The sequence below is a fragment of the Orbilia oligospora genome, assembly GCF_000225545.1.
Source record: "Orbilia oligospora ATCC 24927 unplaced genomic scaffold scaffold00004, whole genome shotgun sequence".
In the NCBI taxonomy this organism is placed as follows: Eukaryota; Fungi; Ascomycota; class Orbiliomycetes; order Orbiliales; family Orbiliaceae; genus Orbilia; species Orbilia oligospora.
In genome coordinates, this window is record NW_011645561.1 from 2,200,303 (window position 1) to 2,218,126 (window position 17,824).

Below are 17,824 nucleotides of genomic sequence, written 5' to 3' on the forward strand. Positions count from 1 at the left end.
TCTTACCTACTTGGCACTTAAGTTCTAGCTACGGGGCAGTTCTCACACACGAACAACAGAATTCGCCCCAACTCCAGCGCAGGACTTTCAGTGCATTTTATTTCAGCACTTGACAGGTTTTATAAATCTAGGAACGCGTACAAGTGATTCTCCGGAACACTAGCCGTGCATCTCGAGGCTCGAGCCGACGATAATAATTGCGCACTATCGGCCCGCTGTCCACCTCAAAACCTTGCTTGCGGTAGAATTCCAGCGCGCCATCATTGGACACCCATACATGGGCGTACGCAAGGTCCGCATCGATGGTTGGCTCCTTAGCCGCGATGGATAAGATATGGTCTAAAAGATGACTCCCAATAGAAAGAGACCTGTATGGCGAAAGCACCGCCAACGTCATGATGTAGACTTTTCTTTTCGGGTGATTGTCTTCGCTATTCCTGCGACCGCCACTGCCATTGGCCTTATGGTCGGCAACTGCTTCCAGGATCTTAGAGCTACCATAAATATCTGTTGTATCCAATTTTTCCAAGCCAGCTTGATACTCGGCCGCGGTTTCAAGCCTGCACCTGATGCCACCGACACATTCTTCATCGTAAAACGCGAGCCTGGTCAAGGCTTCGCTTTCAGGATTCTGCAGGATCTCGCGATAGAAGTTTTCCGGGTAAGACACCGGGAGGAGGAGTGAATTTATGCGTTTGAGAAGGTGCACATTGGCCTTGGTTGGGGCCCGTATTGACACATTGGGAGGGAGCCTGGTGATTTGCAAGGCTGTTGAACTGGATCCTGCCTCTCTTGGTCGAGTATCTATCGACGGATGCAAAGTCGATGACGGCCAGGACAAAAAGGGCCGCGACTCTGGGGAAGGGGGGGAATCAGGCATGCCGGAACCTACACGGTAGGTAGTTTGAGGAGATCGGTGAAGGGACGGGCCTAACTAACGTGCATACATACATCCACGGCTTTTTTTTTTTTTTTTTCCTATAAAAATATAGAATGGAATACACCAGAAAAGAATAAATGATTGAAAAAAAAAAAAAATTAAAAATTAAAAAAAGAAAATTGGTTTCCGTGATGAACACTTTCAAAAGTGATATTTGATGTGGCCGAATCGATGGGGAGATGGTTTTCTCTTTTTCTGAAAAATTTGGCTGACGCATTTCTGCACTTGCACATACCTACATTGTACTTAAACATAGGATGTTTATGTACAGTACATCTGTAATTATATGCACTGATCCTTCGATTTCTCTTCCGATTGATGATCGACTTTTAATTCCTTCACTTAAACCACGACGACGACAGGTCTGTGCATTAGGAAATATCACAGTGTTTTCGGTTACTAAAGTCATATTTGATATTGGAAACTACGTATACAAGAGTCCTTTGGAGATCCATAACATAGGACTGCAGGCCGGGAGCCACTACTAGCAAATCTATCTTTCCAAAAAAAAAAATCCCTTCCGTGACTCCGATGAACCTAGAAGACTGCAGGGAGAACAAAAACAGGGTCGGGTTGAAGAAGCAGGCAAGAGATAGAAAAGATAGCTGCAAACAAAAATAGATAAATAATAAGTAATATTGTCAATCAAAACACGATTACTCCCTCGCCAAGAACACCGCTTGGGTATCATATGCATTCAACCAAAAAGCAAATGAGAATCGGAATATTATATGAGAATTCCCACCCGATTCAATGATTCAGAGGAATCTTAGGGGGAGGGGAGGGTGTGGATTATTAGGATTTGTAATTGGTCATCAACAGTCTAAGAGTCACACTATCAGAATCCTGAGCCCCGCCAGTCGTAATACGCTCAGAACAGAAGTCTCAACCAGGCTGCTGCCACAACATTGGCAAATAAATGCTGAGTCAGGCGCGTCCAAGGCTGGCGCAAAAGTTCTCTCTTGATCCGACAATTGGGATTTTCGATTCTTTCAGAGTATGAGCCACAAGATTGCTCATGCGGGGTATTAGGCCCCCCGGGGTTAGCCGTAAACAACATGTCCCATGGACCTTTGGCCAGTGCCTGGCCTCATCATTTGCCCATGCGCCATATTGCTTAAGGAGAGCCCGGGGTTGATGTTCATCCGTATTCCGTTTCCCTTCTTCCCCGAAATCGAGAAATTGGTGTTCATCTGTCGCATCTGCGGGGTGAGGCCAGAAGGAACAACAGGTTCCGACACCTTTTGAGAGTCGGGTTCACCGTGCCTATCTCTTTGTTTCTTCTGGTGCCGAGATGCGACAGGCGTCTCATTGCCACGCTTCCGATTCTTCCCAGAAACCGGCGGCATAGATACAGCAGAGGGCGTCGGGATTGTGTGCCCTGACCCCATGCGAACATTTCCGAGGATTTGCTCCCGCACGGGTGTTACTTGAACGGGGGCTGTGCTTCTGCTTAAGGAGCTCAACTGCTGCCTTGGATCAACCACTATCGTCAACTTGTCCGAAGAACGTGTTAAGTTGCGAAGAGCAGAAGAGCAGGTAGGCATCGAACTATTGATCGCAGAGACATCCATCTGACAGGAATCAATGGTTTCACAAACCGACAAAGAGGACTTGCGGGAACAACGAGCTGGCAACCGCTCATCAGAAGATCTGGTAGGCATGTTCTCGTTACACATGCCACGGCCTACCGTAGGAGCTGCTAGAGCAAAAGCCATAGAATTGATTTTGCCTGATACAGATGCTGTAGCAAAGTTCGGCACAGAGGCCGCGGAATCTTCGGGGTTGATAGTTTGCAAGCTAGAGAGCTTAGACTCCGTGCATCGGACGGCTGGCGACTCTTCGGCGAGCATATCTTCGAGGATAAGCAAATCCAACGAGCCATTCAATTGCGAAAATATATGAATCCATCTGTTTGAGGCAAAATTGCAGTGGACAGAGGCTTTCGCCGGAAGTATTGACGTCGTAGGGGTACACTTGAGGACAATCTTAGTCCATCTGTCGAATATGTGGTCCGAAATATGTAGCTTCCAGTTGACCGTCGTTAAGAAGGCTAGTTCGTTTGTGTTAATTTCCGTGATGTTCAGGCCAGATATTTTGCTCCAAGCACGTGCCGAATAATTCCTATCCTGCAAGTACTTGGAAGCAAGAATAAGAGCAGCCAGAAACATACGTCGCCCACATTGCAAGGCTCGAGCATCTGGACAAGACTCAGAAAGGTGAAGAGCAGCTTCATCAATCGGAATAAAGGCCCGGATGACAAACAGATAGTAAAGAGCGACCTGCAGTGTAGAGTACGAAGTGCGTGACCTCCGTAGGGTCTCTTGGATGAAAGTTCGCAAAGGCAAAACTCTACCCAGGGATGGTTCACATGGTTTCTGCATGGACGACGGCCAGATAGCCTCAACAATCTGTGCAGCGGTGTCTTTTGGCGGGTAGCGCGAAAAGCAAGGCATGGCGTCAACTAGAGCTCGTGAGGGCGAACGGAGAGGATTGTCATCTTACCGACGAGATTATCGACGAAGTTAACTTTTCGGTCAGCTTGTCGAACAAGAGGTGGAGGTGCGGCAATAAGCTGGGGACCAACGGGATTTGCATCCTGAGTATCTAACAGTCTCCTCGTTCGTCGTGGATTCTGTAGCTGCTCTTTAGGTAAAGCTTGGGCAGAGGAAGCTTGCCTTTGCAGATTCGAAGCGTGCTTCAACGCGGCTTCGGCAGCCGCATTAGTGCGACGTGGGGTATCATACTCGCTTAACGAATTTCCGGACTCGAGACTACTGTAAGGGGACGCGATATCCACAGACGTGGCAGATGATACAGCAGATGCAGGGGAATAGTATGACAACGATGAAGACGCTGCTGAGAGGGAAGAAGGAAGACGATCCGACAGTGTTAGGAATTTGGCAGATGTGGGTGAGTCGAAGGAGGATGGTGGCGACGAATGAATAGAATCATCATAACTTGAGTGCGACGCAGATGATGGTGACGCCGTAGATATATATGATAATGATGATGACGATGATGATGATGACAACGATGACGATTCAAGGGGTAAAAACCGTCTATGGTCGAGAGACGAATATATCACAGGTCCTTGGAGCATGTTGTGGGTAGCTGGGGTCGTGATTTAGATATTTGAGTGTTGCGGGAGGGTTATATGTCGTCTTGGGAGGGTTGTTCCCGGGGTGATAGGAATATGACTCCAACCAAGACCAAAATGCACTTTTGGCGACACAGCGGAAGAAAGGGAAGGGGAAAAAAAAAAACGCAACGCTGTAAAAGGAAGAAACGGAAGAAGAGGAAGAGAAAGGTATCAAGTTTTGGACGAGGAAAATATAAGATATAAGATAGAAGATATAAAAGGAAGAAAAGAAAGAAAGATACTTCTTGTATAAGGCAGTGCTCTAATGACTGATAATCGATCTTCCCGTCGTGTTGCAAAGGAGAACCGAGCGGTTACGAATGATCAGATATTTTAGATTTTGACAGGCAAGAGTTCAAAAGGTGAGGATGAAGAGAGAGCAGTTATAGGAGAGACAAGGAAATAGAAAACGAAGTTGTTCCAGTGGCGGCAAAAGGAGCGTCAATAGTTGGAATGACCGGAACTTCAGTGCTCTGTTTGAAAATCATTTCGGAGTTTAGTTTGCAGGTAAGTGTGTTTTTGGGTTGATAGTTTGATTTTCTAATAGAAAGACATGATGCAAGATAGTCGTAGTAAAAGTCAGAGTGATAGTGGTAATAGTAAAAGTAGTGGCTTTGGTGGTTGTTGTTGTCGTTGTTGTTGTTGTTGTTGTTTTTTTTTTTTGGGGGGGAGGGCGGGCGGAGTTGATGAGTGAGTGAGTGAGTGAGTGATTCTATCCTTTTGTTCGAAAAGCGTGGGTTGATGTTGATGTCGATGTTTGACGATGGTGATGGTGGTGATGGTGATGATGATGCTAAATGATATTGGGATGATTATTGTACTGCAGGAAAGACCAAGTTAGCATCAAACTAGCCCCGGGGCAACCCTCCAGTCAGTTTATATATGAAGATGGATGGAATGGAATGAAATAAAATCGAATAGATGGGGGGGATGTTGTGGTCATCGAGCGGAGGCAAACTGGCTGGCTGGCTGGCGGAGCCTGAAGTCTGTTCGGTGTTGAGTCATCGAGAAAAAGCAAAGTGTTTTCTGGACTCAGAACGCAGCGGTAGATCCTGGACCGGGTCCGGCGTACGCCACAACACAGGTCATGTCACTCCACTTTTTACATCATGTACACATACATACTTCATACTTCATACTACTACTTGGGACTATTACTGCATTGCATGACTGTATACCTACCTAGAAGATAAGTAGGTATATCCTCCCGGATCTATGACTGACCTAAATGTTCCCGGGCCTTGAGGCGAATCCCCGACCTCGCTTCTCCAGGTCGAAATTAATTAAAAAATGAATGATTGATGGATGAGTCTAATCAGGTCTCAATTTCACCACAGTTCGCCTTGTCTGCTTTGCTTGTCTGTTTGTCTGTCTGTCTGTCTATCTGTCTGTCTGTGTCTATCTTTGTGTCTGTTCAAACGGCGGAACATGCACAGCGGATGGGGGGGAATAAAGAATGGAAGGACAGAAGAGCAAAAAAAAAAAGGAATCTAAAGGGGAGGCTGGAAGACAAAATGAAAATGAAGAAAGTCTGAGACGCAAGATCTATCGCTGTAGGCCTTCCTGCTGCTCCTCGCACCTGACCCGACCAACCTGATCTCATCTGATCTGATTTGACCTGACCTGACCTAACCTGACCTGACCCGACTTGATCTCCTCCCGGTATCACATCACGTGATCCGGTTTTTTAGGTTTGGTGAGTAGAGACACCAATATTATAGTGCTGCCAATTACTACCAATTTGCATATTTGCATTGCGAAAGACTACGTATCAAATATCAATACCAATACCAAAGTCAACAGCGCCATCATGCCTAGCATCAATCCCAAAATAGCAGTCCTGGCCATCGCAGTCACCGCCATCACAGCCTGCGGGGCGTGGGTCGGCGCCAATCTTGAAGAGTCCCAAAAAGTAGGTAGCACCAATATTCAACCAATCGCACTCGCCCTACCCAGGTTGGGTACCTTGAACTTATAATTATTGTTATCTATCTGCTCTAGGTCAAGAAAATCCAGGAAGAAGGCCTTCCTCTCAAGATATCCCGGTATATGAAACAACCAAAGCCAAAATAAAAATTAAAAATCACCATTGCATCTACGCTGTATCAAACCAGGAAAACAAGCAAGCTAACGCTAATCTAGCCTTCGCTCAACGAGAGAGGTCCTCGTCACCCGAAGAGATGAAATCGAATCAAAAATCAGGAGCTTCCAGCAGCAGCAGCAGCAGCAACATCAAGAGCAGCAGCAGTGATTCCTATATCCAACCTTTGACCATGAACCAGAACGAGAGGAGGGAGATAGAATCTGGGTATCCGATTCTGGGTATAATGAGAAGAATGATTAAACAATCACGGGGGTGGCAACTTGCTTGATATGACCCAAGTCGCATGCAAACTTGCTAGTTTCTGCCGAACAAAACATCCTAATTTTCATTCACAACTATTAAGAATACCCTCCAAATCATATCGAAACTAAGGAGCAGCATGTGTCTGGGTCCATTCTCGAGCTAAAATCCAGTAGCGAAGTTAGCACCTCACAAAGCCCAAAACTTTCCCCTCTCCCAATATAAATATATATATATATAATAAAAAATAATAAAAAAAAAGGAAAAGGAAATATGCCCACCTGTAGCGATAGCCCCTGGTTCGTCTTCCTTCCATCGCTGAGCAACATCATTCGCGAGCGGGTCGTCCGGGTTTGGCGCGCCGAGTAAGGCCTGGATACTAAGGAGAATCGTTCGTATCTGCAACGCCGGCGACCAGTTTGCTGTAGTGTATGCAAATTAATCAGTCGAGCTAGTCCAATGAGTATCATAATTTCAATGCTACCTTTGAGAACATCCAAGCATATCCGACCCAGACGGTCGATATTTGGGTGGTATATCTTGGTGAGGAAGCGAATCTTTGGTGGGGTCATAGGGTAGTCTTCTGGAAGAAAGAGCTCCAATTTGAATACCCCTCCTTCGTATGGCGACTGCGCGGGTCCATGTATCGAGACGTCAAAATAGCGTAGATTATCATCGTGGGGAATGGCTTGGATGCCCGGTACTCTAGATCTCTGGATTAACCATCAAATTAACATAGCAGTGGCGCAAATAATTATTTGGGTTTGAGCTCACGGTTCTGCAACAAGGCGTTCGGTTTCCTTAATGATACGTTTCGGGAGAGCCATTCTGGGATCTCCGATGGGGAAGTTGGGATGGATAATCCTATTTGTTGTCGGTGATGCTGGATGGATTTTATCTGAGTGATAGTTACAGTCGATGCTGGTAGGAAATACCGGTGAGAGCAAGGGATGTACGCATATGCCTTGTAGCGGGGGTGGTCTTGAGTGACCGCTGCACGTGCCCAGGCTAACTGGGAATTAAGTCAAGCCGCCCTTGAGCAGCACGAACCAACTCTTCCTTCGAAAACTCGCGCCACAAGACATGTCAACAGCAGATGACGCTCCGACTAGCAGGGTAAGTATAGTTGCTCCATCGCTAACATGGAATCATGCCCCTTATCCAACTGCAAAGTAACTCACATCTACACTACAGGCATAACGCTCACCTACAATTGCCACTGCGCCACATAGAACATCCCCGACCAATGCACATGGCGGTGTGGCGGTGTCCTGTATCGGGCTTTTCGAACATATTCGCACGACGAGATCATATATGGAGTAGTTAGTGGGGATTAGGAAACGGAAAACACTCGAGAATCTATATTGGATACCGGACGATAACCTTAACAAATGGCGGACTCGGTCTCAATTCGTCCCAAAGATGCCTTGGCCGGCCGCGAGGCCGGCTCCGCGTACGACTCTGGGACTTTCAAAAGTAGTATGACAATCAGGGTAGAGCAAAATGTCGGTGCCATGTGAGTCCAACATTGTATACTGGCTCTTTCACAGAGATACATGAGAGGTAACAGGGTTTTGTTGAAAAAGGTCTATAAGCCCTAGTGGGAGAGACGTCGTCCTTGCATCGTAAGTCAATTCCCGGCAATTACTATAAACAAAAAGCGATCAAATGAATCGGGAAAAAAGAGAAAAACAAAAGGGAGAAAGGGGAGATAAATATTTAAATGAAGCTAAAGGTATCAAACAGGCGAGACGGCCTTCATATCATCGATTTAGATAGCCCTTTCAACCCCCCTCGTTTTTTGAGGCATCTTTCCTCCTGGGAGGTTGCCGACGTACAATGGTCCCCATTCGCGATCCGTGATTATTGGGTGGTCAGCACCTCGAACCAAAAGGCTCTGGTCTGGAATCTAAATTGTCCGTCGACAAATGCAGTAGAAACAGTCCTTCACGGCCATTCCAGGGCTATTACCGACATCAACTTTTCGGCTCACAACCCTGACCATCTTGCAACATGTGCCGTGGATTCGTTTGTACATATATGGGACATGAAGACGTCACGAAGACCTGTCCTGACATTTAGCGATTGGTTTGCCGGAGCAACCCAAGTCAAGTACAATAGACAAGACGAAAATGTCATTGCATCTTCACACGACAGGCTCCTGCATATCTGGGATAAACGCAAGGGTGCTTTCCCTTTGCACACAATAGAAGCCCATGATACAAAAATATATGGCATCGACTGGAACCGGACGCGAAAGACCGGTATAGTAACCTGCTCTCTAGACAGAGCAGTCAAATTCTGGGATTACTCCAAAGGCTATAGCGACCCAGAACGCATACTACGGACCAGTTATCCTGTGTGGAGGGCCCGGCACACACCATTTGGCTGGGGGATCATGGCTATGCCCCAGCGTGGGGAAAATGAACTTTTTCTTTATGACAGGCGTGCCACCGGCGATGCATATGCGGAACCGGTCACTAAATTCTCATATCATAGCGCACCCGTAAAGGAGTTTCTCTGGCGCTCAAGAGGTGGGACAAATCCAGATCGGGATGATCGGGAGTTTCAGCTTGTAACCTGGAGTAAGGATCGCGAGATACGCCTATGGGAGATTCCTTTGCGATTAATGAAAGGTATTGGCCACGATCCTGAAGCCAAACTGCGATTCAGGTTGACCAGGCTGGGCGCGCGGTATAAAACCTTCCGGCGAGAGCCGCCCATTAAATCGAACGACAAATTGCACACTTTGCCTCGTTTAAGTGCTCTCACTGATGCCGGCCAGCGCATCGCACCCCCCTTGAGAGTAAATGCCCCTTCTCACCGTCCTGTTTCTTCGGCTTCAAGATTCGGTTTATCAAACAGGCAGCATGGGTTGGGCAAAAGCTTCATGTCTGGACAGAGGACAAATACCAAATCAACAGCCCTACACAGAGATATGAATCCTATCCAATGGATGAAGGGTATCAAAATGCAGCACCGTGGTGATGGTGTCTTTGGCCTGGGGGGTAATTCTGATGAAGGCCAAAAATTAGAAAACAGCAGCAATTTCGATCTCAATATAAAGCCTACGTTTACTTTTGGGTGGACCGGGCCAGAAAGCCTCTCTGACGAAATTACGTTGGTGGGGCTACGGTTTTCGAAGATAAGATTTGATAAGGTTAATGTCAATAACAGAACTTGTCTGATGTCATTCTCAGGCCCTTGGGGCCTCTCTTCTCAGTGGGTCTTTTTACGATGCTCTGTTCACTTCCCAGCCCATTATCCCAGTCCTGGAGCAAATCCAATATTCCAGGTTGAGAAGACAACAAAAATTATGGATGATAAACTAGAGGAGATCTACATGCAGCTCAAGAGAATTGCCGACAGTTACCTCGAGCACGGAAAATTCTGCTTGGAGGCTTGTTTGAGTTTTCTGCTGGGCGAGAGGGCGGAAGATGCCATGTACTGGGGGGGTAAACGCGGCCCAGGTGCCCCGGAAGACGAAAGTAGCAGTGATGAAGATATCGGGAGTGCTTTGGCTCGAGGCCCCGATCAAGGCCCTCCGGGCTTGAAACAATTAATACGGAAGAACAATAAGGGCAGTGTGCCTTTAGCTAAGGCTTGTGGAGCGATGTGGAGCGAGACCGGTATGATCCTAAACCAACCAACCCCCATCTCTTTTCAAAATTCATACTAATCCAGTAGTAGGTAAACTCGTCTGCTTTTTCCCTCCCAAAGAAGAACAGCCTGTTAAATCTTTGATTTCAATCTTGAACTTTTCTGAGCGGCTACGAGACCCATTTGCGGACAAATCGTCTCGAAGATTGTTTGAATCATTTGGTCGTTTGCAATCATCGACCATCCGCAATCTACGACCAGCGTCTGCCACCGGTGCTGATGAATCGGGCGATGAGGTGGAACGTTCCGGTTCTAGCGACTTGGGGAGTTCCTCTGCCTCGGAAGAACTGGTTTACTCGGTAGCACGTTGGAAGGAAAGACATGAATTCCGTACAGCTAGCTCGCGGAACCGTAACGATTCCACGGATAGGTCGACGCAAGCCGGAAACGAGGGTCGGTCCATCCAAAGATCTGCAGGGACAAGCCAGCTCAAAACTTCCCATAACTTTAATAAACCTGATTTACCTTTTACAGGCACTGTTGGGTCTCGAAAACAGCATCAAAACTATATAGCAATCCACGACTATTCGCACCTGCTTCCTAGCAACCGGGAGCTAGCAGAAGACTACGCGATATACGGCACTGGTACTGACGTTTGTAAACACAATGCATCGATCGCTAGCACATGGAAACAGTGGGATATACGAGATACGTGGAAATTAGCCGAATTAGTACTTTGCAAAGAAATCCCACTCGAACTATCTTCAGACCTTCCTGGCAAGGATCCAATGTTGGTTGTGTCACCACAGTGGCGTAATTTGGGATCACACACAGGAACACCTCAGCACCCTGGCCCAGGGAAGGATGAGTTCTACGGGAGGGTCAAATGGGGAAACCACCCAGGCGGTGGAATTTGGCTCGTCGAAAAACTGTAAGTTTGTGGACGATTTCGCTGGTATTCGCATTAGCTAAATCAGGACCTCACCAAAAGGATTTCTCATTTCGAAAAGAAGCTCAATCCTCAAATGCTTGCTATGCTCTCTTGCATCTTTCTTGAACCGGAAGCCAAATCTAGCTTTACATCCGCTAGCCTGCATCTGTCCCAGAAGGTTGGTTTTATTACGGCGGGTCTACGGTAACAGCAATGTTCACTAATGTCGAGTAGGAAATGCCAATCTCATTAAAATCCCCAGGGTTTTCCCTGGACTACTACCCCAGTTTTATAAATGCACTACGAAGGTCGGATTCATTTACACTATCACCGCAGCATTTGTCAGGAACGAATACCCCGCTTGTCACCTATCCGAACTCCTACAGTTCGTCTCTAGGCGATAATGCAGGTACCCCATGGGTAGCATCTGCGAGTGACCCCACTACACCCTACTCTATCGGTGGCACGCCACCTACACAACCCAACCTAGTCATACGTGGCCATAGTGACTTGGGCGGTGCTCAATCGATGTCTTCGTCTCCAGAACACCTTCACAACCATCACCATCCCTACCAAAGTGGTCAGAATCAAGTGAAGCGCTCTACTGGTATAAGCAACATCACAGGAGGAATTGCAAGAGCACTTACATCACAAGGGGGGCTCGGGGCAGTTATTGCTGGTGGCTTGAACGGGATGGGGGCATCTCCGCCGGGTAGGAAAATAAAGCCTCCACCACCGGAACAGAATGTGAATTTTTCCATAGCAGCAACGAACCAACAATCCTCAACGGTTAGTTGGGCCCCGGAACATCAAAATCGCGGGAAATCAAAAACTTCCGGTTGGGGAATAGTGACTGAAGAAGGGGACGAGACCGAGGAAGAGTACCTAATTGACCTGCAACTCCATCATCTCGAACACTTCGATGACGAGGGGGCCATGAGCGTCCCTCTGCTTGATAATTCAAGGCAACAGCATTTCCGCCATTACCGAGAAACCTACGCGGACATGCTTTATACTTGGGATTTGCCACTTCAGAGACTAGAAATCCTCAAGTTCAATGGTCTGAAAGCTTTTAATGATATCAACCTCGACAAACTAGAAACTTTTTCTCGAAAACAAGATAAAATTTGGGACGGACTTGGTATGCCTTGACCTCGCTCCGCGAATTCCACAATACTAATTTGAATGTTCTAGTCGTCGGTGGCTGCTGCCCGCAATGCGGGTCTACCTCGACCAACTCAAAACGACCTCACAGCGGCTGCGCGGTGTGCAAAGACCAACCCACCCGTAGCCTACAATGTGTTATTTGCAACACTGTCATTAAAGGTTTGTGCTCCTCCGTACATATCTCGATGATCATTACCCGCTAAGACCTCCCTCTCTCAAGGCCTTTATACGCCATGTTTGTTCTGCGGCCATATATTTCATACAGAGTGTCATTCGCAGTGGACTGAGAGCGGCAACTATGGTTGCCCTTCCGGATGCGGGTGCATGGATTGCACATCCACGCCAAATCTCGGGTGTTCTAAAATTCTATAAGACGCATACATCGGTAGTCACATAACTTCTTCCTGGAAGGAAATGCCGTCCTCTAGCGGGTCGGTCTCAACCCGAGCTTCTCGGGTGGCGGCAAGTTTCCTCCCTTTGTCCATCCCCTCCGCCTTCTTCCTAAAAGCCCGTGTTTTCTTTGACTCCAGGGGCGTTTCGGGTGCTTCCATCGCGGATAGTAAAGTTTTGTACAGGGAGTCAATGCGTCTAGAATTCTCTCGAAAGCGGTCGCCCGTGAGCCGCGCCAGCACTCTGAGCCCTGGTGGGTCCATGAACCTTTGAATCACGTTCTTTTCCGGATCATAGATTCCAACAGGGGCATCAAAAGCTAATCCCATGGTCCGTATTGCGACAATGGGGTTTTTTAAAGGGCTGACGATCCCAGACTCTCGGAAGGAGCTGGATATTGCGCATGTGAGCAATCTATTGGCAATCTCTAATGTTTCTGTTAGAACATGGAGGATCTAGAGACGGTATCATTTAAACGATTAGCTTCCGGTAAGAAAGAAAAGCTTTTTGGGATTTTGAATGGGGCATGTTGCTCTTACTTACCATTGGCTCAAATTTGAAATGGACATATCTTGTCCCAGTCGATAACTCGCCAATTAGCTGTGTGGCAGCTGGTTCTGATGGTATGCCGCCAAATATTGTATTTAGAAAGGCATTGTCATCCCGGCTCTCCTGTAGAATATCGTCTAACAAGTTATCGTGCGTGACAAAGAGCCATCTCCCATCGCCACCTTTACCCCCTGCTGTTGCGACGTCTGTCTCACGTTCTTGCTGAGACGCTGATGCGGTGGAGCTCTGTTTTCTGCCTTCGAGGAACACAGACACTCTTCCAGAACAACTGCTTGTGGTTACTGTGCCGGGATGGGAATTCAATAATTCCATAATAGGTATGATTTGTTTGTCCACACTCCCTTTAGGGGATGCATCCGTGCCAGATGAAAGAGCTCCTAAGATGCCCTTCTTCCTGGAGTTGAACTCCTGTTTTAGCCTTTCCGAACTCATATGTTTGAATTCGAACAGATTATCTCCACAAGACCCAGCTATCTCCAAATATTTGATGGGCCTGTTCCCTTTTTTGGAGTAATCAAATTCAAGCCCAGATTCACAGAGGCCGAGCACAGATTGGGGCGGAATGCTTGTATGCTATGTCGGGACGCATACAGGTAGCTATACTGTACAGGTAAATTCTTAAGTCCGCAAATCAATAATTTCAATGCCATTATTTTTTTGGGGAGGGTGTGATTACATAATCCACAGGCGGTACTTAGCCGTTTTGGGACGACGAGGTGTGCTTCTGTCACCTCTACCTCCACCTAGACTAAGCAGCTACCTACTTTGTCTCCCTTTCATCCCGTTCTCATATACATACCCCAATACAATACATCATTTTTATATATTGGGCCACCAAAAACAGTCATGGCTATAAAGGAAAAAACGAAAAAAAAGCCAAACACCGCGCCACATAGATTGTCTACGAAAACCAAACCAAGCAAGATTACCAAAAAACTGGTTGTTAAAAAGACTGGCCGCGGAGGCCGCACATCAAAAACAACTAGCCGTCCTCAAAACGAAAGTGATCAGGGGGAATCAGGTGAATCGACGGACAATGAGGCCTTAGATACGCCGTCTACTCAATCCGAGAGTGATTCTGCTATTGAAGAATACACTGATCATACTCTAAACCCCGAAACACTTCGTTTCCTCAAAGGTTTGAAATTCAGCTTGATATCATTTTTTGGACTAGTGGTATTCACAGGACTAATAAGAGGCAGATTTGGCCAAGAATAACCATAGAGATTGGTTTCACGGTTTGCGCACTCTCATGTTCAGCGTGTCTCTAGGCTAAACATCATAACACCTTCCTGGATAGGACACAAGGGCATCTATAAGATTGCTCTGGCAGATTTTAAGTCCTTCAGCAGCACGCTACAGGAAGAGCTCACTAAAGTTGACTGGACGGTGCCAATTCTTCCCCTAGAAAGGCATAATCTTTTCCGGATACATCGAGATGTTCGGTTCTCGAACTCGAAGGTTCCTTACAAGGAGTATTTTTCTGTAGCTTTCTCCCGAACAGGCAAACAAGGTCATTATGCGAAATATTATCTTTCAATCCAACCGGGAGACCTGTCGTTCATTGGTAAAAGACCACCAAGAAATCCCTGTTGAGTAAGTGCGTGTACTGATCTGTACCATCGGTTATATAAACGACTTAGGAGGCGGCCTTTGGCATCCAGAAGCGACCCATTTGTCACTCATGCGTCGTGAAATAGACCGCAACCCAAGGGGATTAAAGGACATTCTGGTCTCCCGGGATTTTTTTGCCAATTTTTTGGATACTGGGGGCACCCGCGGGCGTATGTCCTCCAAGGCCATCGAAAACCAAGCCGTGAATAATTTCCTGGAGCGGAATTCGGAGGGTGCGCTCAAGACGGCTCCAAAAGTATGTCGGGGGGAAGATATAAGATCGCAAATTGATAATCTCGTTTTACGTTCTGACATTAGCGCTCAGGGATATGATAGAGAACATGATGATATCGACCTTCTCCGGTTGAAAAGCTACACGGTAGGCAAGCGGATCAAGGACTCCGAAGTATTGCTCCCGAATTCGATGGAATTTATAGTGGACGTTTTCCGTGCGCTGGAGCCATTCGTATGTCATCAACTTGCCCTAGTCGCTTTCTACTCTTTTGCTGATTTAGGTTATAGATCACGTATCTCAATTCCATCGTGATGCCGGATCCAGGGGTTTCTAATGCTGGTACCACCAACGGTAGTGGTTAGTATAACACCGGATTCTTTGGGGAGTTTCTAGGCCTACAGATCAAGTGATTGGGATTTGATGTGGCCAGTTCTGCTTGAGAATGGGTGTGTGAGTCTTCTATCTACTAACCTCCGAAATAATGTGGGTATAAGATTCGAGATTCTTTATTTTGTATTTTATATTTTATATTTTATCTGTTTTACATTATTATTATTATATATATATATATATTTTGATTTTCTCAGAACCTTTAGGCTCGAATATGCACACCCTGGCAAGTCAATTTATCTGAAGCTCAAAAAAGTATATATTTTTCAGTCTACGTAACTTTATCCCAAAGTTGGTTTGTCCTGTATTTTATTTCGTCATCGTGGATTTCGGACCTCGTACCTTTTCTAAGATTAGCAGCACAGGCGACGGCCCAGCGGCAATTCCGCAACGGCTTCATGTAAAGTCCTCGTCCTCGGATATCCGAATTCTCGCCCAACAAATCACACCATGCAGGATGGACCAATCAAGAGAGCAGGTTCATCAAGAGCATGACTTCTTGTTGGTACTTGAAAAAGAAAAAAAAGATGTCTAGGAAGTCATATGACTTTCAAAGTTCCATCTCATGCAGCCGCTAATGCATGCGGTTCCCCAAATCGGACAGAGCGGAATTCCAGGATGTATGTTTTCTTTTGTCCCCGCTCTCTCATTCGCCGCAACAGGGGGTCTGAATGTTCTCAGCTCCCCATGATAGACATCAATCAGCTTTCTGCTTCTCGTATTGTCATCATGCAGACCTGAGTGCTGACCTGTCACACCCAAAGGTTTTTTTTTTTTGGAATAGATCCTGTGAGCAGTAACAGCAGGCAAAGTAGACAGCGCCTTTGCCTAATTAAACTCCCCAAGCGCCAGAAAAGCGAAAGGCACCGCAGTTGTGCCTCGAGGGAAACTATAAATCGTATCTCGAAGGTTAATCGCCCTGACTTATGGTTTTCTGCGAGGGGGATAAAATATGTGGCCTCTGCCTTTGACAACGGATATATCCATATATGTAGAGTACAGAGCAGTACCTGCTTCTCTGTGAATCGGAGCTCCAGCAGGGTGGGGTTGACCAAACCGGGGCTCCACCCAAAAAGCCTGCTTTGCTTGCTTGTTTGCCTTGTCTTGTGACCTGCTGATACATACTAGTATGTAGACAGGAGAAGGGGAAGAGAAAAAAAGAAAGAAAGAAAAAAAAGAAGGGAATTGGGGGAGAAAGCGAAGCAGGGGGAAAAAAAAATCAAAAATCAAAAATCAAAAAAAAAAACAGAATCAAAATCAAAAAGCGGACACACCCACGCTTCGGCACGCACATATCTTGTGTGCCAATGGTATCGGGCGCATGAGGGTCGGATTTGGGCCCCTCGAATAGGCAAAAGGTTGGGACCAGCGTTATCCTTGCTGGTATAGGCCATGTGCCTGTCTCTTAATTAAGTGCACAAACCCTAGTACTGCATTGGCAGATGCCCGTCCCAGTCCCAATACACGGGTGAACGGGACGGGACGGAAAATCGGTGCATCCTCGATGAACCAAGCTGGCTTCCCATGAGCGTCTCGCTTTCCATTGCGAGGCTTCCCATGGTCTCCACCGAAAGGCGAGAATGCCGTGGGTGGCTTTGGCATGCGGGAGCCTCCAAACCCAAACATGCAGATACACATGGGTAGTATATGAATATTCGATATTCGATATTTAATATTCAATATTCAATATTCAATATAATGAATGCGGGTATGTAAAGATGTTAAGATGGAATTATAAAGTCAGTATTTATGAAGTAAGTGGGTACATTGAGTAGTCGGGCACAATACCTACTCGAGATTAAATGGTGGTGGTGGTGGTGGTGGTGGTTTGAGTTATAGAGGCACAGACATGGACGCATGTTACCTAGTATGGTTATCGAGCAAGCCTTTGAAGGGGTCCGGGCCGGGCGTCGATAAGGATGTCCTTAAACTCGGCTGGTTTTGGTCATTGGGACGTCCATGGATGGATGCGTGCATACATACATGCATACATACATACAGTACTGGAGGTAAGAGTACATCGTTATTATTATTCTTATTATTATCGTCGTCATCATTATTATCATCGTCATTAGGTATCCCCGGGATAGGAAAAGAAGAAAAGAAAGGGAAGGGAAGGAAAAGAAAGGGAGGGAAGGGAAGGAAAAGGAAGGGAAGGGAAAGAAACCAGACTTGGAGTAATTTCATGGTGAGGTTCCAGCCCGGGATTGGCCCCTGCGATGGTTGTCCCGCAGCCGTCTCGTTTGCTCGTGCGTGCGCGGTGATTTTGGATGTTAATAATTTTATATCATATTTTTACGACGGGAGGGAGGAGGAGGAGGGTTAAACATGAAGTAAGAAGAAGAAGAAGAAGAAGAAGAAGAGGATCATGAAGAAGTGATGAAGGGTAAATGAAAAAGAGCGAGAGAAGGAGAAGGAGATGGTGATGATGGTGATGATGATTACGATGGTGATGAAAATGGAAGAAGAAGAAGAAGAAGATGATGATGATGATGATGATG

The 17,824-nt window shown here is 46.5% G+C and overlaps 8 protein-coding genes across 8 annotated transcripts; 3 read left to right on the top strand and 5 right to left on the bottom strand.

Moving 5' to 3' along the window:
* Positions 1–127: 127 nt before the first annotated feature.
* Positions 128–880, bottom strand: AOL_s00004g640 (uncharacterized protein; the record flags this gene model as incomplete). The annotated part of the gene is made up of 1 exon (XM_011119289.1): positions 128–880. One exon carries the CDS (start codon positions 878–880, stop codon positions 128–130), a length of 753 nt encoding a protein of 250 aa, XP_011117591.1.
* A 1,103-nt stretch (positions 881–1,983) lies between these two features.
* On the bottom strand, positions 1,984–4,043 carry AOL_s00004g641 (uncharacterized protein; the record flags this gene model as incomplete). The annotated part of the gene is made up of 2 exons (XM_011119290.1): positions 1,984–3,365; positions 3,446–4,043. 2 exons carry the CDS (start codon positions 4,041–4,043, stop codon positions 1,984–1,986), a joined length of 1,980 nt encoding a protein of 659 aa, XP_011117592.1.
* A 1,849-nt stretch (positions 4,044–5,892) lies between these two features.
* AOL_s00004g642 (uncharacterized protein) lies at positions 5,893–6,333 on the top strand (the record flags this gene model as incomplete). The annotated part of the gene is made up of 3 exons (XM_011119291.1): positions 5,893–5,994; positions 6,084–6,127; positions 6,225–6,333. The coding sequence occupies 3 exons, from the start codon at positions 5,893–5,895 to the stop codon at positions 6,331–6,333; spliced, it is 255 nt and encodes an 84-aa protein (XP_011117593.1).
* A 220-nt stretch (positions 6,334–6,553) lies between these two features.
* AOL_s00004g643 (uncharacterized protein) lies at positions 6,554–7,253 on the bottom strand (the record flags this gene model as incomplete). Its single annotated transcript, XM_011119292.1, has 4 exons — positions 6,554–6,588; positions 6,708–6,848; positions 6,911–7,131; positions 7,201–7,253. The coding sequence occupies 4 exons, from the start codon at positions 7,251–7,253 to the stop codon at positions 6,554–6,556; spliced, it is 450 nt and encodes a 149-aa protein (XP_011117594.1).
* A 564-nt stretch (positions 7,254–7,817) lies between these two features.
* Positions 7,818–12,327, top strand: AOL_s00004g644 (uncharacterized protein; the record flags this gene model as incomplete). The annotated part of the gene is made up of 7 exons (XM_011119293.1): positions 7,818–7,942; positions 8,013–8,051; positions 8,173–10,055; positions 10,117–10,957; positions 11,018–11,135; positions 11,192–12,098; positions 12,152–12,327. The coding sequence occupies 7 exons, from the start codon at positions 7,818–7,820 to the stop codon at positions 12,325–12,327; spliced, it is 4,089 nt and encodes a 1,362-aa protein (XP_011117595.1).
* A 186-nt stretch (positions 12,328–12,513) lies between these two features.
* Positions 12,514–13,516, bottom strand: AOL_s00004g645 (uncharacterized protein; the record flags this gene model as incomplete). Its single annotated transcript, XM_011119294.1, has 2 exons — positions 12,514–12,969; positions 13,058–13,516. The coding sequence occupies 2 exons, from the start codon at positions 13,514–13,516 to the stop codon at positions 12,514–12,516; spliced, it is 915 nt and encodes a 304-aa protein (XP_011117596.1).
* A 414-nt stretch (positions 13,517–13,930) lies between these two features.
* AOL_s00004g646 (uncharacterized protein) lies at positions 13,931–15,295 on the top strand (the record flags this gene model as incomplete). The annotated part of the gene is made up of 6 exons (XM_011119295.1): positions 13,931–14,222; positions 14,287–14,322; positions 14,385–14,651; positions 14,728–14,954; positions 15,024–15,164; positions 15,221–15,295. The coding sequence occupies 6 exons, from the start codon at positions 13,931–13,933 to the stop codon at positions 15,293–15,295; spliced, it is 1,038 nt and encodes a 345-aa protein (XP_011117597.1).
* Positions 15,296–16,694: 1,399 nt separating this feature from the next.
* On the bottom strand, positions 16,695–16,961 carry AOL_s00004g647 (uncharacterized protein; the record flags this gene model as incomplete). Its single annotated transcript, XM_011119296.1, has 1 exon — positions 16,695–16,961. The coding sequence occupies one exon, from the start codon at positions 16,959–16,961 to the stop codon at positions 16,695–16,697; it is 267 nt and encodes an 88-aa protein (XP_011117598.1).
* Positions 16,962–17,824: the final 863 nt, after the last annotated feature.